The 24,765-nt window shown below is 39.3% G+C and overlaps 1 protein-coding gene across 2 annotated transcripts; it reads left to right on the top strand.

Annotated features, from left to right (window-relative positions):
- The first annotated feature begins 73 nt into the window (after window positions 1-73).
- On the top strand, window positions 74-24,356 carry LOC121860581 (ubiquitin-protein ligase E3C-like). 2 transcript variants are annotated; one of them, XM_042357747.1, is made up of 21 exons: window positions 74-206; window positions 2,010-2,159; window positions 2,477-2,686; window positions 2,944-3,079; window positions 3,372-3,509; window positions 5,036-5,189; window positions 5,646-5,866; window positions 6,476-6,639; window positions 6,826-6,983; window positions 7,260-7,331; window positions 8,718-8,836; window positions 9,227-9,382; window positions 9,984-10,174; window positions 12,955-13,147; window positions 13,933-14,166; window positions 16,086-16,330; window positions 16,814-17,029; window positions 17,386-17,515; window positions 17,819-17,944; window positions 21,522-21,652; window positions 24,110-24,356. In XM_042357747.1, the coding sequence occupies exons 2-21, from the start codon at window positions 2,034-2,036 to the stop codon at window positions 24,275-24,277; spliced, it is 3,288 nt and encodes a 1,095-aa protein (XP_042213681.1). In that variant the 5' UTR covers window positions 74-206; window positions 2,010-2,033; the 3' UTR covers window positions 24,278-24,356. The 2 variants fall into 2 exon arrangements, with proteins under 2 accessions (XP_042213681.1, XP_042213682.1); XM_042357748.1 differs by lacking the exon at window positions 7,260-7,331.
- The last annotated feature ends 409 nt before the right edge of the window (window positions 24,357-24,765 follow it).

Genomic DNA, 24,765 nt, shown 5'->3' on the forward strand with positions numbered 1-24,765 from the left:
TATTACACTAATTTAATATATAAATACATAAAATAAATATATTAGTTATTAAATCATTGAAGTATATTGATGATGTAGATGTAATAGAATGACAACAACCATCTGAGGGTGATTGTGTCATGTCATAGTCATCTCTCCTCACCTTAATTAACAACCTATTACCTATCAACACCTTCAACTATATGGCCTGGAGTAGTATATAACAGGTAAAGGTGGTAATTATCATATATTTACCTTAATTTAGGAGAAACTGATGGAATATATTAAGTGATGGATAACTGGTGTAGAGATTGTTTCCTCTTTATCTTAACAAATGGGTAAAGTTTTCTTATGATCTATATGAACCTTAGTTAATGTATTTGTGGATTAATTAACATCATATTAAGTGAATAACATTTATATTAATAATTAGAGAAAATAGATAATGGGGTAAATTAATAGTTGGTAATAGTACTGTGTGTGTGTATGGCCTTCACACTACTCTTATATTACAGGTAGATTAATTATGGCCATCATGCTACTCTAATATTACAGGTAGATTAATTATGGCCTTTACACTTATATTACAGGTAGATTAATTATGGCCATCATGCTACTCTAATATTACAGGTAGATTAATTATGCTACTCTAATATTACAGGTAGATTAATTATGGCCTTTACATATTACAGGTAGATTAATTATGGCCATCATGCTACTCTAATATTACAGGTAGATTAATTATGGCCTTTACACTTATATTACAGGTAGATTAATTATGGCCATCATGCTACTCTAATATTACAGGTAGATTAATTATGGCCTTTACACTACTCTAATGCATAAAGATTGGGAAGAATTCAACCTAATCTAACCTAACCTAACCTAAGTCCAAACCAACTCAATTCTAACCTAACCTAACCTAACCTAACCTAACCTAACCTAACCTAACCTAACCTAATCTTACCTTACCTTACTTTACTTTAATTATCAGATGCTGGAGGATAAATTGGTGCTACTTGCAAGTACTTTGTCCAATGAAGTGGCCTTAAACTCAGAGACGCAGACGCCTCAGTGACCATTCTCGGAACATTATGTTGATTCTTATATTGGGAGATAGAGCAAAATATAGATACATAATATTAATAATACTCTATACTGTTTTCATTGTAAATTTATAGTTTTTGGACTTATTGAGTTCACTTAACTTATGCAATTTTCATCACACAGAGTGGGCAGGGTTTTGAAGTACTGAAGTGATAACCGTGGTAACATAATGAGATGTTTTTATTACCACCATGCTATTGTACTATTCCAGGTGTTACTAAATGTTACATAATATTTCCTTGAGATAACTGTATAGTATATATCAGGTGCCTAAAAGAGAGCTCAGGTTCTCAACTGGCTCAACCATGTTAATATTGTTATTATTATCCACTCTGTATCTGTGTTTTTCTGGCTAAATAAACTGTTTCAATTCATTTCAATTCAGTAATTGATTTTAATAAATTCTATAATTTGGTAAATTTAATTATATATTTTTCATGTATAATTTGTTTATTTAAGACAATAAATACCAGGGTACTGGTATTTTTTTATACATACTTATTGTCTTTCAGCCTAAAAACTCCTGTGGCCTATTCATATTTTGGCCTCAACGTCTTATAGCTTAAATTTCTATCAGTAAACATCAAACGGCATTACTGACTCTTGACCTAAAATTCCCAAACTCTTCATACTAATAGGTTTGGCCTTCACACTATTTATATATCACAGGTAGAGCAGTTGTGGTCCTCACCCTACACATATATTACTGGTAGATTAATTATGGCCCTCACACTACCCATATTACAGGTAAATTCATTGGTAATTGTGTGTTAGTAGGAGCAACTTTAGAAAAACATTTTATGGAAGAAAACATGTTACTTACTGCTTTTCCATTTTACTGTGTAAGATGCCGTCAGTCCTAGTTAAAGTATCGATACTGTATATAGAGTTCCTTGTTATGTTCAATTTTTATCTTTTTACAGGAAGTTAATGCTAGATCAGGCATAATGTGGAGTTTCGAGGGGGACTATCGCCGGAAGCCGCAGCAGAGGTTGGGCGGTGCCAGCAGAACACGGAACATAGAGCGCTTGGAGCTCCTCAGCCAACTGAAAAATGACAGAGAAGAACGAGAGGTTTGTTGTGTAGAGACAAACTTAATTTACATAACGGTGATACACTACTTATATCATGAGATATTTTTTCACAGTTTTGAATGTTTAAAAAGAGTCCAGTTAGAAATGGAAGATACAGTAATTAGGATGAGAATGTTGAGTTATACATACAATACATACACATGCAAATAAAGTGTATGGTACTGTACTACATGTATTAGATAGATTCTTGCATTTCCTGTACAGTACAGTATAGATAAATATATGATACTGTACTCCATAGCTGTACCTGTGTTCCATGTATACATTCAGCGTGAAAAACTGTTATACCATTTCAGCGACAGAGAAGAAGAGAGGCAGCTGTACTAACCATACAATCATGGACGAGGGGGATGTTGAGTCAGAAGCGAACTAAGCGAGATCTTCGTCTACAATGTGATAGTGAACTAGCGTTGGCCAAAGTCCAGGGAATAACTGAAGCTTCGGCCATAAGATTGATTGCCTTACTTATTAGAATATTTAATGCTAAAGAAGACTGTGGGAGATTAGTGAGTATAATATTGTACCTTGTGTTGGTAGTTGGTGCTCTTTTGTGTGTGTGTGGCAGCCATCGTCTGTGGAAGTTTTAGATTTCTCGAGTTCCATTTTTTGTGCCTGTGATGGAGTGAGGAATCATTACCCACCAATTAAAGGTCAATTAGATAATATATTATACTGTACGTACTGTAATTCCATAGAGATGATTTCAGATGGACTCACCAGCATGTTAAATATTAATAGGGTAATAATTATGATAACCTTTCAGCTTTTGGTGTGTCAGTTGGTAGTACGAGAACAGCGGCACCTGTCAGAGTGGGTATATGGGTCATTACCTCGGTGGATGTACCTCCTGCCTCGGCTGGCTAACATGGCTCTACAAGTGGTCACTTACTCAACTAATGGTATGAACTCTTGCTGAATGTTATAGCCTTTATGGCTCTCATGAAGCACCACCACTCCACCCTATTTCACCTAAAGATTAACCACCCTGAGGCTAACTTAACCTAACCTCATCCCCCAAATAGTGTTAGGGTGGTTGATCTTTCGGTGAAATAGGGTGGAGTGGAGATTCTACAGGTGATCCTTCCTTTTAAGCCTTGTCGTCACTTTACATATGAATAAAATAAAGATTCAATATAATCTTGTATGACAATTTTACTGATTACTGTAATTATCTATCTGTCTGTCCATCAGGAGAGAACACAGTGTCTCATGCTTCTCCACTGCGGCTGTTGGAGATCATCATGGCTCCGGACAGCTGGGCCAGCCAACTCTCCAATGCTAACCAACAACTCTTCCTGTGTGCTCTGTACACACACCTGATTAATCGAGGTAAGAAAGGGAAGTTATGATAATTGTACTGTACTAATTTGGGGGACTCTTAAGGTATCTGATAGTCATTTATGTTTTTTAAATGAGATATGAATGAAATGGTAAAGGTGTTATGTTTTTGAAGGTTAATTGTGAATATATGATTGGGCCAAATCAAGGTGAGATGAAAGGGTTAGGTTAGTTGAACTTAACCCGAGAACTGCAGGACCCAGTTTCCTTGACAAGCCTCGTGTGCAGCAAAACACGAGTAAATTTTTTCAAAAATTATAAAATTATCAGTACTGTACAGTATAGAATAAAGATATATAATATTTTACATCTACCACAACCAAACTATGAATCCTCCAGTTACATTGGTTTGGTTGTGGTAAATTCTTTGATGAATTAGCGTGTGGTGGAAGATGTTGACAGCGCTGTACTGTAGAGGGAGGAGGTGGAGGTGTCACTTTTAGGGGAGGAGAGGATGTGTGGCCAATGTTTCTGTCTAGTATTTTAGTAGTTATTATATTTTCATATAAACATCACTCCCACACGTTGATCACATGGCTGTTCTTCCTCCTCCCCATCACAAGAGAAGTCGTGGAAACTTCCATCACTGACATCTCTCTCCTCACCTACACACTCTATATACCACATAGGGCCTTCTGACAGAGATAACAGCACTGAATCAGTTTCCACGGCTGTGAGAACAAATTTGGAAGGGAGTTAATGGCTTTATTTTTTCATTCTCTGGAGTGTGCCACGTGGGTTCACATAGGAGGATCAGCTAACTGCATAGGCTTCTTCCTCCTCTCTCACACACACACACACACCTTGCGTCTAACACTTTGCACTTCTGTTTCACTTTCTTCACCACTACTACTAGATATTAGCTCAAGTTCACACTTTATAGGCATTTTTATCTTTGTACAGACTTTCCTCTCACCAACACTAGTAACACTGGTGGTGGAGGGTAACGCATCCCTACTTGCCGAGCGTGGCCTACATCCTGCCACCATACTGACTGTGTGGCTACTGAGATAACCCCCGATATGATCACTGAGTGATTGAGAGAGATGGGTAGAGGGTCTGGGGAGGAATAATAGTCACCGCACTTAGCCCTCGCATGAGTTTTAAAATGCATCCGTTCTATAAGTGTGTGTCGCACTTGCACGATCAGGTTTTATGGATCTGTGCCACATTTCTCGGGTTAAACTTCTTGGAGGACTAATTTACGTTCCATGTGTCTTTGTCTTACCAGTTGCCACGGTGAGCTGAGTAACTTTGTCTGTTCTGCTTCTCAGTAACTATTCATATGGATTTAAAGTCATGACATACATAACCATGTACAGTACTGTGTGTGTAGTCCTGTATGTACCTGTACAATTCTTATATCTTGTGTACTAATTAGATCAGATGTTATAAGTTTCTGATTGTATCAATGCAGTTGTATATGTTTCAGGTTATTGTCAACAAATGATTCACTCGACTAAGTATAGAGATTATATGTATATAATAGTCTTAACTGTTCATTACTTACCTTTCAGGTTATTATCAACAAATGGTTCAGCTGATAGTCTCTCGTATCCCCGAGGTGTACGAGTCTTCAGAGAATCCCCCAACTCCTCTTGCTGAGTCGCTCCTGCACCTGCTGATGAAGCCACTTACCTTTGCTTCTGCTGTCAATGACTCAACACTATTGTGAGTACAGTACATGGCATATTTTTTTTTCTGTAATGGTTCTCTTGGGACAAACAAAATTGTGTTCTTAACTTACCTATTGCAGGGCTTAGGAATAATAATAAAAAGTACTGTACAGTATATACCAGATCATCACAAAAATGACATGAACAAATCTGTTGTAATTAGTATGAAGGTTTCCACCCCAGAATTACTTGATACTAGAGTAAATAGTATATATTGCACTGAGGGCTATTGGAAGCACAATGTCTTACAGTATAAGGAGTGGAGGACTGTGGTAGCCTACCCTCAGATGTGAGGAGGGTACTCTGATTGGTTGATTGATTGAGATTCAAACACTATACAAATGTAGGTTTCGGTTACAGCCATTGTACAGTTATTCCCATGTAATGCAAATACTGTATTATGAAGGTACAGTACTCTATCTCTTCTACTGTAATTTATTTTGAATTTCAGGACTTCTGTGATACATGAGCTGTGCCAAGATGTATTTGGTGGGGCTGCCCATAGTCAGATATGTAACTTCGTCATCCCCTGTCTAGCCGCCAACGTCAGCTACAAGCTGCCCATGGATAGAATAGTGGCGGTGTTGGGAAGCCGTTCACTCAAGTTCCTCAACTCTTGCCCTGCACCTCCATTACTCTACTCGCTTCTCATGCTTGTGCACTCCAGCGCTGGTATGTTCACTCTGAGGAAACCTTATTTTTCATATGCCATTTTGTAGAGTATGATGATATGGCACTGTCCAATGGTATATTTAGTTTGTTGTCCCCTCTATTGTAGTTACCATTTGTCATCTCCTGTTGTTTATGTTCAATCCATTTTAACTTCCATGGATCTGAAGATAATTTTTCACTGGTTTTCCAGAGTTTTGTTATTTTTATAGCCATAAGATGTTTTTCCCTGGTCAAATACCTATCTGTCTATTAGCATTCAACTGTTTTCTTATATAATTAATTTTTTTGCTTACAATAGAACCTCTATACATTGGAATTAGGTTGGGGGGGGGGGGAACTCTCTAAGGTGCTCCAGACTGCCCCCCTATTCACCAGAAATATTTTTAAAAAGTCGCTGTTCTCTTTTATAATGGCAAATCACTACTGTATATATTTCTTGTAATCTTAAATTGTTTTGTGTTGGATTCACATTTTCCTCAGTCTCCCATCAACATCCAGATCATTGCTGCACCTATCATTACGTCTATGTATGAACCTTTTTTTATTTATTTTTTTTATTTTTTTTTTTACACATATTTATTGAAACATATTTGTCTTCTCACATTTCAGAATTTAACAATGCAACTTCTTTGTGTAACTATCTACAAGCCATTAGTGAGCTGTTAGGGGGAGCCACCTCTTATCTCATCGGTGATGTTAGTGATGTTGATTCTGACGACGAAGATGATAACTCAATGGACTCATCCAAACCAATTGACCCTGTCTTACGTAAGGTATGAGTCAGTCATTCTTCTGAGGAATTGATTAACATTTAATAAAAGAGTACTGTAGTTGAAAGCTTAGTAGAATGAAGAGTTTGTGTGAGTTTTTTTTTTTCAGATATATTTTAATGAACAACTTGTCCTGTCATTCCTTTACCTTGTTCTTCTATCATTCTAACACAGTCATGTCTTCCCCAGCTAGCAGAGGAGTGTGTGTCTGTGGTGAACAGCACGGAACACGTCGGGTGGCTACTGAGTCACGTGGAGCGGCAAGTTTCTCCGGAAGTGCTGCTCCATTTCTCCCGCCTCATGCATCACCTCCTGACGGTTCCGTCTCTCCAGTTTCATGAATGCAGGTACAGTAATACCCCGGTTAGCACTACCCTGTTTCATTATAGCACTCTTCCTTGCATCTTGGAGCTCTAGTTTTATTTAAAAAAAAAAAAAGAGATGAAAATCCATAAAATAAGTCAAAAGTCATGAGCCTGAACACTCTCAACCCACCTAGAGCAACTCTCTCTGTTTATACTCACTTTCGTGAGAACCATGACTACAGTTGATTATTAAATGTTTTATAATTTCATTGTAAGTGTAGTTCTTCTTATGACAAAATTGTGTGTGGTTAACTAAAGCACAAGTGCCTGGTGGCGGGTGTTGTGGCGGGTTGACCGTCGGCTGTTGAGGAGCGCTTGGCACCACACCCGGTGCGTGTTAACACTCCCCTCCACTCAGTAATCACCCCCACCTTTCTCACTCCATATTTTAAAATGTTATATAATGTAAAGTTGAAGGGATACAACATTGCTCATTTATATTTACACTCAATTTTGTTGGTAGACATCACCTGTTCATTAGTGTCTGGCAGTGCTGCAGGTGCAGTGTTACCAAAGAAACCGATAGACTCATCACCACCTCACCACAATCTCCCTCACCACCATGACCTCCATCATCACCACCCCCATCATCATCACTTCCTAAATCATAATTTCGGTGATGCAGAGATGGATTAGCTTCAGCCAGAGCTGATCCATACAATACCCTCTGCCTCCCACCTCCCTCCCTCCCACTGTCTCACCAACACGCTGCCTCTCTCTCTCATTCGACTATGACTCATTCATGATGCAATATTGTACAGTACTTTGTTTATTTATTTTTCATTAATTATTCATGGTAAATTGCTGTAATAATTTGTGTTTATTAATACCTGTACTCTTCACATACAATACTGTATATCTCATGGGTAAGAAATAACATAATCAGGAACACATCTCCATATGTGCAATGGTTTAATGACCCCCATGGCATGCTGCTTCGGATAGCGCTCCGTTTTCCAGGAACATACTGTATCATGCGCACTATTAGGGGGTACTGTATTACTGTACAGTTCTCGTCAGACTGTTTGTTTGTACAGTTGCCTGCACTTATATACAGTGGTTGGTGCGTTTTGTGAGATGTGGTAACTCTGTGTTTGTTTACATTGTATTAAAACTCCTGGGAATGTTGTAATAGTAGCCAGACTAAGGGTACTAGACAAGCATTCCACAGTTGCCACATCTCACAAAATGCACCAGACATTGCACCAGGTATAAGTGCAAGCAACTGTACCTGTTGTTAGTTGTCTTCTGCAATTTTGATTCATGTTGTTTACTTTCTTTTATATTTATGAAGTTAATATAACTGTACCTTGTTTAGTTATGTTTTAAATGCATTAATCTTGTTTTACCATGTACGGTTTTGTTTTTAATTTTATTACCATTTGCTTCGCTGGTGTTTAAATTTATCTTATAGTACAGTATTCCATTTATCCTTGCCTGGGAATTTTGGTGGGAATACACACCTTCATCAGTGATTAGTAAATGAAAATTATACAGTTTAATGAAAATCATATTTAGTTCAGGAAACTCCCGAGTAACCAGAATTAACCAAACTAACAGCACATCAGTTACACTCATTTAGTTCCCATAGAGATAATCTTAACGTTGGGCAGTTAGTAGATGTTTACAGAGTGAGTAACATTGTTACTATTGGCATTATATTCCCATTTAGGCAAGTTAAAATTAAATGCTAATGTAATGGTGTGAAATTTTCAGATTACTGTACAGTGTTGTGGCGCGGCGTCAACTGCTGCGGGCCATGTGGGTTGTATTGTCTAGTTTACAGCAGGGGGCGCCCTTACCAGGAAGTATGAACACCATGTCTGCAGCTTTTGGTGAGTCACTGTTTAGAGCAATACTGTACATTAGAGTTAAGAACCTGACAAGAGAGACCATACTTCATGGAGAGCTGCCGTCAGGTAACTGTGGTTAACCCTTGCAAGTGTGGAAAATGACCGTAAAATGATGACTGTATCCAGAAATGTGTTGTAAATTATGATATGACAATACTGTATTCATCATTAAATGAAAGTAATGTATGGCCTTTTTTTTCTTTTCTTTCCTCTCTCTCACATTACTATTTCAACTTAAATTTAACACCCTAATGCAACATGGGGGATTAAGCTTGGTGAAATAATCTATTTGGGATGATTTACACTTGATCCAATTTTCTACCATTGTATTAGCAGAAATATATTTTGTAATGTGATGGGTTCATTTTTCAGGAGTGCGAGGACCTCCCTTGTTACAGGTGCTGGCCCGAGGCTCACCTTTAGCTCCCTATGAACGCGACACCCTGGTGCCCCTCCTGGCCACGTTTTGTGCTACACTCACGGCTGTTCTTTCTACACTTCATGATTCAGAGTTTTTAGGAGACCATGGTGAGATTATGGTAAATTATTACTGCACTATAATATACCTGTCAATTAAATATAGAGGCACATAGTACATGTTCATAATAAAGTACTGTACTTATTAACTGTTCACATCTTATGAGGCAGTTGAGTCTTGAGGTGGAGGTAGTTAAGGCCAAAAGTGGTTGTATGGTATGACACTCACAATGTATGCCGCCAAAGGTGGAGCAGAGGTTATGTTTTCACTGCAAACTTCATTGACTATGCACTGTACACCACTGTATTTATATCTCTGACACTTAACTTCAGCAACCTCTCTACTACAGTGGCAGCCCCACTTACAATAACTTTCCTCCATAATAACTGGATTTTGGTCATGTTTTTCTGTGTTGAGAATACATGTGCATGGTGCCAGACCCAGTCTGGTTTGCAAGGGGATCACGTGAAGATTAAGAACCCTAACCTGTTTTTCTTGATTAAACAGTAAGTCTACTGCTACCTGATGGGGTAAGGCCTGTGTTGGGGGGTTAATAATAAGGTGAAATAAGCTGGGGTGTTTAATCTTCATGTGAACCTTATGTAGTTGAAAGTAAGGATGGGAAGACTCATTTGTATGTTACTTCAATAGATGAGAACGGTGGACACCGGAATCCCAAGGCCTACCAAAACCAGTTTCCGTTCTCTGTGGAAGAGCTCGTTAAGATGTCGGCGAGTCTGAGGGACGTGTGTGTAGGGTTAGTGGAGCTGGCTCACCCCGACACCAGGATGTCAGCACTTACTGACACATCATACAAGACCATGTGGGCTCACTGCTTCAAGGTGTGGATCACTGATTTATGTGTACACTTTGTCTGCTGCAGGATTTGTCAGCATTGCATTACGTGTAGCTTCTCTCTATGTTTACAGTACTGTACCTGTAAACAAACAATTTGCAAACTTAGACCACTTTCTCTACAACATTTTGATATTTATAAACAGTTTATTACAGTAGGGTCGGCATATATCACGAGATAGGGTCCAACGATGTTTGCTATATATTAAATCTCGATATATAATTACATTTAATCAATGGGGAAAATAAGTTTAGGTTCTGGAGGCCAAAAAAATGACTAAACGAGTTCATCTTCTTACTAACTAAGGCGCCAATGAACACTAGACTCGGGAACAACTGGCTATTTCAATATCAATATCGAGGAACACCAGACTCGGGAACACTAGACTCGGCAGCTGACGCACCATCCTGGGAACACCAGACACCACACTGCCACCCTCACTTGACAATCATAAACGAACAAATCAAAAATATTAGTTACAGTATTAAATCTTTTCCATTAAGCTTTCCATTATCCTCACTTCACTTTTCACATCACAAGCAACCTATTTACACTCGCCTAAGAACACGTAATCTGCAGCAGAGTCGGCTGCTTTCTCGTCACTCACTCAGAAAGACTGACCGGGCAAGAGTGAATGCAGGAGTAAGCAGGCACGGTGGTGCCTCTGGTGGGCAAATAATGCATTTGTTTGCCATGGCAGTACATTTGAAATATTTCCTGGCTGATTTCCGTCGTGAAATAAAATAATTTATTGCTATATATAGGAAATTTTTGATAATTTTGGTAGCCGCGATATAGAAAATCATTATATAAAGTTGCGATATATCCCAACCGTAATGTAATAGTTTCAGGAATTAATAATCATATTAAATCATTATTGCTCTGGTTTTTTTTTAGATTTTGCTATTGAATTAATTTTTGAGTTTACTCCACAATATGACAGTGAAAGACATGAAACCCTATTGAAAGGTAAGACGGTGGCTGGGAATTAGCTACTTTTATTTTGACTGTCATGAGTAGTATGAGCATAACTTTGACATTAAAGTTATTGTCCATGAACTCTCTATTTAATTATTAATAAGTTTTACTTTTTTTATGGGGGGTTTAGTTAGTCAGTCAACATATAAACACTGAAATTATATTGATGTTTAGTATAGTAGAGAACAGCATTTTAGGTATAGTCTTTGTACTCTCTATATCCACCATGTTTTACCATATCATCAACAACAGCCTGTTATAATCCTTGGCTGCACATAGGCCTCTTCCATATGCTTCCATAGACTTCTGTTTTAAGCTCTCCTTATCATTTGGGCATCTGTCTAAATTTCCTTGTCATTTTGGCATCTGTCTAAACTCTTCCTTGTCATTTTGGCATCTGTCCAAACTCTTCCTTGTCATTTGGGCATCTGTCTAAACTCTTCCTTGTCATTTGGGCATCTGTCTAAACTCTTCCTTGTCATTTTGGCATCTGTCCAAACTCTTCCTTGTCATTTGGGCATCTGTCTAAACTCTTCCTTGTCATTTGGGCATCTGTCTAAACTCTTCCTTGTCATTTGGGCATCTGTCTAAACTCTTCCTTGTCATTTGGGCATGTCTTAAGCCCTCCTTGTCATAAGAGGTATCGGTACAGGAATATCGGGTGGCTGATTTCCAAGAACCTGTCAGGACAGTTCCCTGTCTTTCTGTGATGCCACTGTAGGTAGCTGAGGTCAAGTGAATTATTAGTCAGTTAATATTATCATGAGTGCCTTATTGCCAAGATGGGTTAGAGAGCTTGGTATTGTACTGGACGAAGCACCGGGCCTGTTTTTTGCAGACATTCATTCACACGTTAAGGACCAATTGGGACTGCATTGTAATTTTATTCTCATGTTTATGTAGATTTTTGGACACAAGGAGTATTCCTTTGATATCTTCTTTCACCCAAATTTGAGATTAATGTCTGCACAACATAATGAAAATTTATTTATTACAGTATAGCCAAAAAATTCACACATGATTAACTTCTCAGTCTCTTACAAAGTTCACACAATATTAATATATTTTAAAACTATATTTACATTCAATTAACTTCTTGATTTGCTCTGTATTTCACTTTTTATTACTTTCATTTCAAAATTTACATCCACTTAAATTGGTAAACAATACAAATTTTCCTTAAACTGAATTCATGATTCAGCACAAAATTCACATTCAATACAATTTAAATTTACTACAAATTTAACATTCATATCCCAGACACTACAGACTCTCTTCTCCGTCTGTTTCAGCCTCACATAACAACCAGACATCATCAAACTTCCCTCTTCTCCTTCTCCTCCTCTTTATCATTTGTTGGTATGTATCTTACGTACTGTACATGGTCTTTACCCTCACTGTTGTGCTGTTTCACATACTTTTCTTGTCTGTTTTGGTGTATAAATCCATATTATGGATTTTCAGTTTCAAATTGTGTTGTTGTCGTGTGGTGCGGTCAGTCCACCAGTCTACAGACAGTTTAGTTCAACAGGTGGTAGCCAGCTCTCGCCGACCTTTAGTTAGGAGTTAACTTTAGGGATATTCATGTTCTTATAGGCTTCAAGGTTGGATGGTAATAAGATGTTTCTTGGTGTTCCTAGCATTGTACTCTTGTTTTTGTGTCTTCCCTCTCACATCATCTGTGTTTACTCATCATTTATCACCTTGATCTTGGCCTAACATTATTTTCCATATCAGTCTTTCCCTTCATTAATTACTTTTATTCAATATTGTATCTTGCTCTTTCAGGTGTGTGTTGGAGTGCTGCGGCAGATTCACCTACGTGACACCAGGCGTATGTTTTGCCCCACGGGTCACTGGCTAAGTTCGCGTGTCTCACTGCCATTAGGTAACTGTCAAACAATATCCTTTGTTCCACGCACCAGCCGGAGACAAAGGCGATTGTTCATGCCTCAGAGGTGGCTCACAAGAGATGAATTAGGTAAGTGAACCTCGACTATAGTCTCTGCATTATGGATATGTCACACTCGGCCCCGCCCAGCAATATAACATGTGGTTTTATGATTGGATAATGTGGCAGTATCCTTGGTGGAAGGAAATTTTAGTAAATCTACAGCACTTCATTATTTATTAATTTTTTTAACTGGCCAATTACAAACCAGGACGAGGCTATTTGACAATTTCATAATAATCCAACTATAGATTAACTAAATGCACTGTACAAGAGTATCTTAAGATTTGGCTCAGTTATTGACTTACAGGTCATAAGTTTAGAGAGATAAGTTTATTTACAAGGCATTAGTTTTAGGGAGATATTAATAAAGTCCAACATTCTGGATTTGAAAAGAATACAACTTGTCTGATGTTAATTGAGGTGTCTAGCGTAGGAGGGATGAACTCGCCAGTCCCCCAAAAATCTGTTTTCTATGGTTTCGGTATTTCCCAGGCTTTATCTTTCCAACTGTGATGACAGGAAGTGGCGAGTTCGTCTCTACTCCCCGTTGTTTTCGTATGGCGCTGTGATTTTACAGTTCTAAAACTTTTTTTTGTGCGTTTACTCAAAACTATGATTTGGCGAGTTCGTCCCTCCTACGCTAGATGCCTCAATTGTACTGTGCCATAAATAATTTGTGAAGTAAGTAACTTTAGTAATTGTGATCACTCTAATATTCCCTTCTCTTAACGCAAATTGACATCCAGACATAGACCCACATTTCCTTGTACTCGTGGGGTAGTTTTTCACAAGGATTATTCTCTTACTCACAGAAACTGAAGGTCCCCCACTGTCCACTACAGAGCAGCGTCGAGCCACAATTTTACAGGAACTCCCGTTCGTCATTCCCTTCGAGTCACGCACGCAAGTTTTCAGCACATTGGTGGCCAGTAACAGGAGCATGAGTCAGATGCGTGCAGATTTCAATGAAGGGCCAATGATAAGTGTATCTATAAGAAGAACTCATATTTATGAAGATGCTTTTGACAAATTGTCCCCTAGTAATGGTGAGTTAAATGTGTAGACTTGTCTGAAAGAGACTTAGTGCTTGGGATATATAACAACCCTGATTATTCTTAACCCCAAATGGTTTATAAATAGTTCTGCTGTCGATGAGGAAATGCAAAAGCCTCTCTATGTTAATGGCTTTTAATTTGCTGTAGTACAACACTTGCTCACTAGGTGTACTGTACAGTAAAGCCTCGAATAACGACATTAATGTGTCCTCCAATATTGCAGTGTAAGGTGAATCGTCGTATCGCGAATCATTAATTACCATTAAAATAAAGCAATAATAATGAGATGAGTTCCCAAGTGTGACCTTTTCATATCTTTTGTTGGCTTTTTACCGTCTTTTCCCCCAAAAAACAATACAATTAATGAAAATTGCAAACTATATTCTTTAAATAATGTTTCTGAATGCACCTTATACAACATAAATGAATAATATTATGGTCACACAAGGAGATGGGACGCCATAGTTTTCGTTTGTTTACAGCCGGGAGTCTGGAACGACAGTTCTACACGAGAAAATTAAGAAAATAAGACCCTGCTTGTAGCTGTAGTAAAATTAATGTAAAGAATATGTATGTTTTAATTAATGTTATTTAATGTACAGTAGAAGTAACCACTGATATTAAAGAAAAAGTCAGACTGATAGTGGAACGCCAATGTATACAGTACGTGCATACTCAAGGAAACAGTCATTTATCTTAAGAATATGTACAAAAGGTTCATTATTGTTTATTACTGAATATGTATTTGGTTGAATTAATGTTTTTATATGTGAAATGAACAATGCAATTCATTAATAATATGTAGAATATTAAAACACACAAGAGAGAAAACGGCATTGTTTTCGTGAGTGACGATGGTTCTACATAAGAAACTGAAGAAAATAAGACCCTGGTTGTAGCTGTAGTGAACTTAATTTAAAAAAAAATGAATAACTGTATGTATGTTTTCAGTAATGTTATTTAATGTTAATAAATGGAACACTAGAAGAAGCTAACCACTAATGGTAAAGAAATAAGGCGAGGCGATTGGGAACGCCAACGTATGAACAGTAAGTGCGTACATGTGAAAACATACCATCATTTCTCTACATATGAATATGAAAGCAACACTTATTTACTGTTCATATATGTTTTAAATAATATTTATGAATGTAAAACAAAAATTCTACTCACCAATGGTGGTAAAGTCGAAAACACAAAGACAGCCAATGAATATTGTGCGGGTTTTTGCTCAGATGACGAAGTCATCAGGTTCAACTCTGGCTGAAGCTGTAGCTTTCCATAAAGTTGTTGCTGAAACTGAAGTTGATGTTGAAGCTGCTTATGATGCTAAATTTGATGGTGTAGCTGAAGTTGATGGTTCAGGCCTTCGAATAATAAAGCTGTCGAAAGAACCTTGCACAGCTGCTTTTTTTTTTCTCATTATACATCTTTATGTAGAGGTCATTTGCATTTATTTAAAGTTTAATGCTTTGTTCTGTTAATGGATCCACTTCAGAAAATATGTTCATTGCTTGCTCCATATAATATCCGAAAACCTCTCACCTTTTTCATATCGTTTTAACACATCTAGTTTCTCGGCTAAGCTTATACACTTTCTATTGGCTCTCTTGCTCATGTTGAATAGGGATGCAAAAATGCTGTAAGAATCTTGAGAAAGTTTTTCTCCTGTTCCTGTTCCAGATGCGTGAAAACATAAGGCCCGCCAAGCTCCGACTGTTGTTTACCACTCATTAGCCAGGCAGCTTCTTTGCGCAAGGCGCTCTTTTTTTTCAGTTTTTTTTTTTATATAATACATATTGAGATTTAGTTATTATTTATACAATGTTTGACGAACAAATGGAAACAATTTGGTTGAACCACAGAACAGCAGGACATGAAGAGACTGACAGAACTTTTTATTCCTTTAGAACCAAATCTGCGTTTGCGCATGAGAGTCCGTCTCATGAACGCTGTCGGCCTAGACGAAGTCGGGATAGACGGAGGAGGAATCTTCCGGGAGTTTTTGTCCGAGTTGCTGAAGACCGCCTTCGACCCTACTCGAGGGTTCTTTCTCTTGACTCGAGAAAATACTCTCTACCCAAATCCTGGAGCTCACCACATAGCTGAGGACTATCAAACACACTATTACTTCATTGGACGAATGTTAGGGAAGGTGGGTAGTTTTACTGAATTTTCTTTTGAATGGTGTATTAATATACAGGGTGATTCACTCCCTGGTAGCTAATTTAAAGAAAGGTTCTCCATAATAAGCCTCACACCATTGATGACATCAAGTCAAACATTTGTCAGGGGATTGAAGCCAGTCATCAGGATGTGTTACACCAAACATAAATAAGTTAAAGAAATCAGTTCATAAAAAAGTTAAATTAGCGAAACTGGAGCAACCAGCGAGTCAGACACCATGTACAGTATCTTAAAACAAGTAGCAAAATAACTTAGAAAAAATGTAAACAACAAAATCTGTGCTATAGTGATCATGAATTGTAGACACTTCTGTGTCATACACTGGAGGAGTGTTCTGTCACAAAGTGCATTATGGTGCCAATTATATTGCCTTTTGCAATAGCTATATTTTCAGAGAAATTTATACTCACATCTATAAAGAAATTGCCTCTAATTAAAATTGTGTACACAGGCCTTATATGAGAACCTGCTGGTGGAGGTTCCGTTGGCTGGGTTTTTTGTATCCAAGCTCCTTGGGCGATCATCATCATCAGTTGAATTCCACCACCTGGACTCCCTAGACCCAGAGCTTTGTCGTAACCTGCTATACCTCAAGACTTACCAAGGAGATGTTCTAGACCTTGGGCTAGATTTTACTGTCTTAAACTCTGACTTGGGCCAGAACACTGTAAGTTTTTTGTGTTTTGAATGGGGATATGAAGTACATTAACTGTGTACAGATTATTGTTATATAAAGATTTTTTATATCCAATATGTGGTTCATAGACAAAAATAACATTCACAGAGATTTAAAGTATAATAAAGATATTTTTATGTAAGTCTTGACTTAATAAGGGGATTAGATTCATGTTCTTGTAATGGATGAATTACTATACATTTACTGTACTGATATTTGTATTTATATTGAATTTTGTTTAGCCAAATTTACGGTACATTTAATATGCTTGGAATTTGTGTTACAAGAGAAATTAGAGTAGAGTTTGTATGAGTAAGTTGAAAATATGTATTTGATCTTTTTTTCAGATTGAAGAGTTAGTTCCAAATGGTGCCAACGTAGCAGTGACAAATGAAAATCGTATTGAGTACATCTATCGGATGGCGGACTACAAACTTAACAAACAAATAGCAAAGCAAAGTCAGGCTTTCAAGAAAGGTACCAATATGTAATATTTTTGGTTGTAAATTAAATTAAGTTATAATGGCCAACCATTCTCAGGACAATATAGAAATGACATATACAGTACAATGTATAAATTATTGGACCAGGGTTTATTGATCCATTCATACTGTATTTAACCATAAAATAACTGTCTACCTTACAGTACTCACTGTTTTGTGATCCAATCTGTCCAACAGTTACTTGGTTATTCAGCAGTTTCTTGTACAGTAGCTGCTGTGTTGTCGACAAGGAATTTCAGTCCGGCACATGACCTTTTCATACTGTCTCTTTTCACAGGAGTGGCTGACGTTGTGCCACTAGAGTGGCTGCAGATGTTTGACTGGAGGGAACTACAGATGCTTATATCTGGAGCTTCAGTCCCTATTGACTTGTTAGATCTCATGGATAATACCAAATATGGAGGTACTGTATCTGATAAGTTTTTATTATTAGTTCACCTGAACTGTATTTATTTGTATACCAAACCAAAAGGTATACATTTTTTTCTTCTTTTCTCCCCCACTTAGACATTAGATCTACATACAGTACTGTACTGTATATATTTACCTCTACAGTTTTTCCTTTTATACTTTCAACCCTTGTGGCCTATCTGTTGAGACACCAGGCAGGGGATACTTGTAGTAATAATGCTTAAGTGTAATGTTTGTTTCATTTTACAGTACAGTGAACCCTCACTTTACGTGGTTAATTCAACCCACGGCGGCCCGCGTAAAGTGAACAACATAACATATGGGATTAATTGAAATAGAGACCGGGCAGAACCCCCAAACTCCACTTTTTCCCGACACAATACGTACGTTTTACTAAAAATAACATCTTAACTTTATGATGGTATTCACCCACACATAATATAGAAGGGAACAGTCAATAAACTGAAGGTTAGGTTAGAAAAAAACAAGGTTGGGGTTAACACTTTCGTTAGTAGAAGAGATGGGTCGGCGTACGGGAATGGAGGCTGGTTCCGAGGCAGAGGGCAGGCTACTGGCCCTCAGGTGAGTCACCATCACTGTCATCCACACTTGTCAGGGCCTCCCTGACAAATCCCTCAAAGTCATCATCACTGTCTCTACCTCTGTCACTATCACTGGCTTGGGCTGGCTGTGGTGGGTTGCGGGCGAAGAACTCTGTTATGCTTTGCTGACGGCTGGTGTTTATGTTGTCCTGATAAACCTTGATGTAGGGCTCCATAGTCTGCAACAGCTGGGTAGTGAAGATTTCATACCTGTTTGCGTCAGGGTCGTCGGAAAGGAGGAGCTTGGCTTTCTCGATACACTCGATGGCACCCCTAACATTACTATGGGATAAGTGGCGTTCTTCTTGGGATGACGCACCACCTGCCTCTTCACTGACGTCATCATAATCTACCATGTCGTCGGTAGTCACATCAGGATCCCTTATCACTTCCAGGATGTCGTCGTTGGTGGTCTCAGAGAAGCCTGCAGCTGTAACACTCTGCGCAGCTTCTCTGGCAAGGTCCACTGCTACTGCAACAGTCTGAACCTCACCAGTCACAGATTGACTCTGCCTAACGGCCGGAATGCCTTGCAACACATGTCTCCATGCGTGACGAACACTTGCTACAGACAGCTGATCCCATGCCTCCACCAAGAAGTCCACAGCTTTCTTGATGTTGAATATTCTCCAGAATTGTTTGAAATGTATTTTTTGCTCTGCCAACTGTTGATCCTCGTCGTCTTCGCTCTTGCTATCGGTGGTGGTGTCACTCAGGTTACGCAACTCTTCCCTGGTGTTGGTGTAGTCGTTCAGGAGCTTGAATTTTTTAGTTGAGAATGCAGCTTTTACATTACAGATTAACTCTTGGTCCATGGGCTGTAATATAGACATAGTGTTGGGAGGAAGGAAGACCACTTTTACGTTGGGGTGACGATCTAACAGTAGGGGCGAGTGTCCTGGTGCGTTGTCCAGCAGCAACAAAATCTTGAATGGCACATTCTGTTGCTCACAGAATTTCTTCACATCGGGAACGAAACAGTCATCAAACCAGGAGAGGTACAGTGTAGAGAACATCCACGCCTTACGTGCGGTCAGCCAGTGGACATTTAGCTTGGTCATGTCCATGCTCTTGTAGGTGTGCGGCTTGCGTGCTGTGTGGATCACCGATAACTTGAGCTTACAGGTACCGGAGGCATTGGTGGTAAACAGGACGGTGATGCGCTCCTTCTGCAACTTCCGGCCCCGAATCTTACTGGCATTCTTCACAACGAAGGTCTTGGAAGGCAGCTTTTTCCAAAAAAGACCAGATTCGTCCATGTTAAACACCTGGTCGTCGGTGTACTGTCCTTCCTCCATAATCTCACGTAAAAACGGAGGAAATTCCCTAGCCGCAACACGGTCAGCACCAGCTTCTTCACCACCAATGTTAATATTGGTGATCTTGTTCCTCTTCTTAAACCTCTGCAACTACCCAGAGGAAGCATTAAAGGGTTTGGGCTCTGTAATTCCCATCTTTCGTGACACTGCAGCATACAGTTCACGTGCGTACTGAGCGCGTGTCCACCGCCATGTTCCGTCGCGCCTGACGCACCAAGTAGCTCACAAGTAATTTTTCCGTGTTGAGAAGCACCTGGTTGTGGAAATACTTGATCATAGAAGCACCTGTAGACTTTGTAATGTTCATGTGCTCCTATATCTTGGCTGCATCCTTCTTAATTGTCCTGATCGTAGACTCGATAACACCATGCTGGCGTGCGAGATCAACCTGTCTTGTTCCTTTCTCCAACTTTTGTATGATCTTATACTTAATTTTGTAGCTTAAGGAACGTCGTGCGGCTGGGTCCAGGTAAGGAAAGGTTTCTCTCTGGGGACGGTGGTCCGGTGGAAGCCATTTTACAGAACAATGGAATCACGTATACATGGTGTGGCCTGGAGGGATGTAACTGCCGCGGCTAGGTTAAGCGTCGTCTTTCCTCCCTCCCTCCATTGCGTGAGTTAGCCATTACAGTCTCTCCTCGACTTACGACAACCCGGACATACAACGGCCATGGTCGTATAAAATATTTTTCATATTACGTATTTTCGAGTCCCGACGTTAGTGATTGCACTGTGTACTGACAAAATTTTCGTTTGTAATTCCCTTTAAAATGGCTGGCAAGCGTAAGTGAGAGTTCTTGTGGTGCTGAGAAGAAAAAGAGACACCCATTTTAGAATTTCTATGCCTTTTCGACTTACGACCTGGTCGTCGGGATGGAACCCTGTCGTAAGTCGAGGAGAGACTGTATTGCCTGATGACAGCATTCTTGCAGCCTCACCGATCCTCCCTCACAACAATTATGAGAAGTGGTATTATTGTGTATTGTTTGCATATACTTTATACTTATTTTTTACTTGTTTATCTTTGTGCACCAGGAGACAAATTAAGCCATCATGCATCACTCATTGTTTGGAAAGAATCTCCATATCGAGTACATTACAATGACTCCCACTAAAAGTTGATCCACTAAAAAATCAGTTCGTTGGGAATACGTCCTGAATGTTCAACGGGGTACAGGGTATTACTGTATGTGAAAAGGGTATTCGTCTTCACTTTATCGTGTGGTATTCAAAGTTGTGATGTAATACAGTCGAGGCATATTTTTTCCTTCCCATACTTAAAACAGGATGAATAAGTAGGTCAGAATTTTTTTTACAGAACTATAAATATAAGTACCATACAGACGTAAGGATAAAATTCATTAATTCATGAAAGTACTGGTAGTTCCTTGAGCTAGAAATGAATGAAAAATAAAGTACTACGATAGTTTATTCATTTCTTTAACTTGTTCTCATCTTTGGTATAAATAATACCTCACATTTCTTATAATGTGTTTTAACCTCTTTGTCCTGTCCTAATGGTCTGTTAGATATAAATAATTTTTCAAAATAGCTCAACAAGGGTTTTGTGTTATTGCAGGGCTTTTGGGACACTTCCACCCCACCACAATGATTTTATGATTTTACAACACATTTTGTCAATAATCAGGTACATACAATACTGATCATCCAACAATACAAGCATTTTGGCAAGTTATACGAGGATTTGACGAGACTCAGAAACGGCAGCTACTCAAATTTGTAACCAGTTGCTCACGTCCACCACTACTGGGATTTAAGGTAAATGTTACATAGAGTCGAGGGTCAGTAATATCAATGGAGGTAGTAAATATTTATGATTTTATTAAATTGTTCCATATACTGTACAGCATAATGGTTTTACTGCATTTCTTAGGGTAATGAGGTACAGTACTGTAATTTATATGATGTATAAACAGTATGAAGATTGTGTGTGCATGATAGTAAATATTATTTTCGTATATCTACACGAAAATATGATTTGAAAAATAACAATAATCAACCGACAACATGCCCGCAGGTAGGTCACTTCACCAACACCACCAAGAACACTTAACTTCCACCACCAACATCATAAACAACAACACTCACCACTACCAACAGCAACAACTACTCACCCCCACCACCACTCACCGCCACACTCCAGTGGCCACCAGCCACCACTACCTCACACTACCCACCACAACCACACACCCGTGATCACCACTACCCACCACCACACTTCCATGACCACCACCCACCACCACACTCCTGTGACCACCAGCCACCACTACCTCACACTAGCCACCACTACCTCACACTACCCACCACCACCAGCCACCACTACCTCACACTACCCACCACCACCAGCCACCACTCACCTCACACTACCCACCACAACCACACACCCGTGACCACCTGCCGCCACCACCACACTATTGTGACCACCAGCCACCACTACCTCACAGTACCCACCACCACACTCCCCATGACCACCACTACCTCACACTACCCACCACCACACACACCACTACCTCACACTACCCACCATCACACATCACTACCAGCCACCCACCTTCACACTACCCACCACCACCTCACACTACCCACCATCACACCCGTACCAGCCACCACTACCTCACACTACCCACCACCACACACACGTCACCACTACCTCACACTACCCACCATCACACACCCGTCACTACCAGCCACCACTACCTCACACTACCCACCACCACACACCCGTCACCACCTGCCACCACTACCTCACACACTACCCACAACCACACACCGTCATCACCTGCCACCACTACCCCACACTGCCCACCACCATTACACTCCCTTGACCAGCCACCACTACCTCTCAATACCCACCACCACCACACTCCTGTAACTACCAGCCATCACTCCTGTGACCACCACCTACCCACTCACACTACCCACCACCACCACACTCCTATTCCCACCAGCCACCACCACTCCTATTCCCACCAGCCACCACCACTCCTATTCCCACCAGCCACTCACACTACCCACCACCACCACCACACTCCTATTCCCACCAGCCACCACCACTCTCCTGTAACCACCAGCCACCACTACCTCTCACTACCCACCACCCTCTTATTACCACCACCAGCCACCATTACCACACTCATGTGACCCCCAACCATCACTACCTCACCCCACTTCTGTGATCTCCCCCCCTCATGGTCACACACTAACTACTCCGGACATTAGAAATGATTACTGTATCTATGTTTTTGACCTACTAATACTCATTTCTTTTATTTTTTTGCACATTCGGTATGAACAATTGTGTGTACAATCAGCAAAAAAAATGTTCTGCACCCCTAGGTCTGATGGCCTTTGCAATGATCACTAACCGAAGCCATGTCAATTTGGTAAGGTTGGTATTTCTGGTTGTGATGCATTGTATAACTAGTCTGATGTATTTTTTTATATCACATATGTTAATACTGAGAAATTAATGGGAATCACCCGCGTAAATGAGTGTTGTTCAGAATTTTTGGTCCCGTGTGGCATATTGTATAACACCATAGAGGTGCAGAATTTTTTTTTGTTGACTGTTCATGTAAAAGAAATTTAATAAAAATAGGTACAGTCCCCTTCACTAGTGGGTATCAGGGGGTCGTTGGTTTTTGTGTAGCAGCACTGTGTTTGTTTACATTTGACAGAAGGAAAGTCGCTTAAATGAAGGGGACTGTACATCTACTCAAAATTAGGCGTTGAAAAGTAACAACAATGCAACTCAAAGTTTGGCCTAGTAGGGGGAAGAGGTAAAATGATGCAGTGTCGGTGGTTGATGACCTGCCAAGTCCACACACACTTAGGCCTGCTTCACACGAGTGTGTGTGAAATAGACCTTTTGTCAAAATTTGAGAGCTGTGGCTAGCCTGCCCGGTTTGAAATATTACTGTAGGGTATTTTAAGTTTTCACTTGCAAATAAGCAAGGTACACTGCGAATATCGAATAAGGGTGTCAAAATATCAATTGCAGATAAGCGGGGTTGAGAATAGCAAGGTATTCCTAGACATTAGAAATTCTAATTCTGAGAGAAAAATTCTTTTGGATCTAAAAATCCGTACTGTTAAGGCCATAATATTGATCTCACCGATTTTGTTCAAAGTTTCAATATATGTACTTCTGGGCAATTACTTATCCTAATGACTCTTAAACCACTGTAATTATACTAATTAAATTCCCTTTTCTAGGAATTACAACCAGCCTTCTGTATCCAGCCTTCAGGTTCGGAGGATCGCCTTCCTACTGCCTCCACGTGTATGAACCTCCTCAAACTTCCCGAATACAAAAAAGAACACACATTAAGGGACAAACTTCTATATGCTATAACATCTGGTTCAGGATTTGAGCTTTCGTAGGATTCATAACAAAAGTGTATCGTGTATCATACAAAGTTTACTGAATATATATATAATAAACCATGTTAGAAAATGTGAATTCTGTGTAATCTTTACTTTCATTGGTTGAGTGGAAAATGGTAGCTTCTTAGGAAACTCTGCTCGTTATATTTAGGCACTAGTTTTGGAAGTGTATTGGGAGAAAGTTAATAATAAACATGTACAAAAACAAGATGTAAATGAAAATACTGTATGTGCAGAGGGAGCAATAAGTATATTATTTTAAAAGTCCAACATGAGTACAATTGTTCGGAGTAACATACGAGAACTAGTTTGTGTGGCAGAGCGTCACCCAGCCACTTCCAATTACAATGGAAGTGAGAGTTTATGTAATTTAACATTCTAAAAGAGGTGAAACATTGTCATAGTAGAGCATTGGGCTTTAGTGGGCCAACGATCGGAACAATTTTGAAAGACTGACAAAATTCTTGAACATATAAAAGGATGTA

The sequence above is a fragment of the Homarus americanus genome, unplaced genomic scaffold (genome assembly GCF_018991925.1).
Source record: "Homarus americanus isolate GMGI-L3 unplaced genomic scaffold, GMGI_Hamer_2.0 scaffold11150, whole genome shotgun sequence".
Taxonomy (NCBI): domain Eukaryota; kingdom Metazoa; phylum Arthropoda; class Malacostraca; order Decapoda; family Nephropidae; genus Homarus; species Homarus americanus.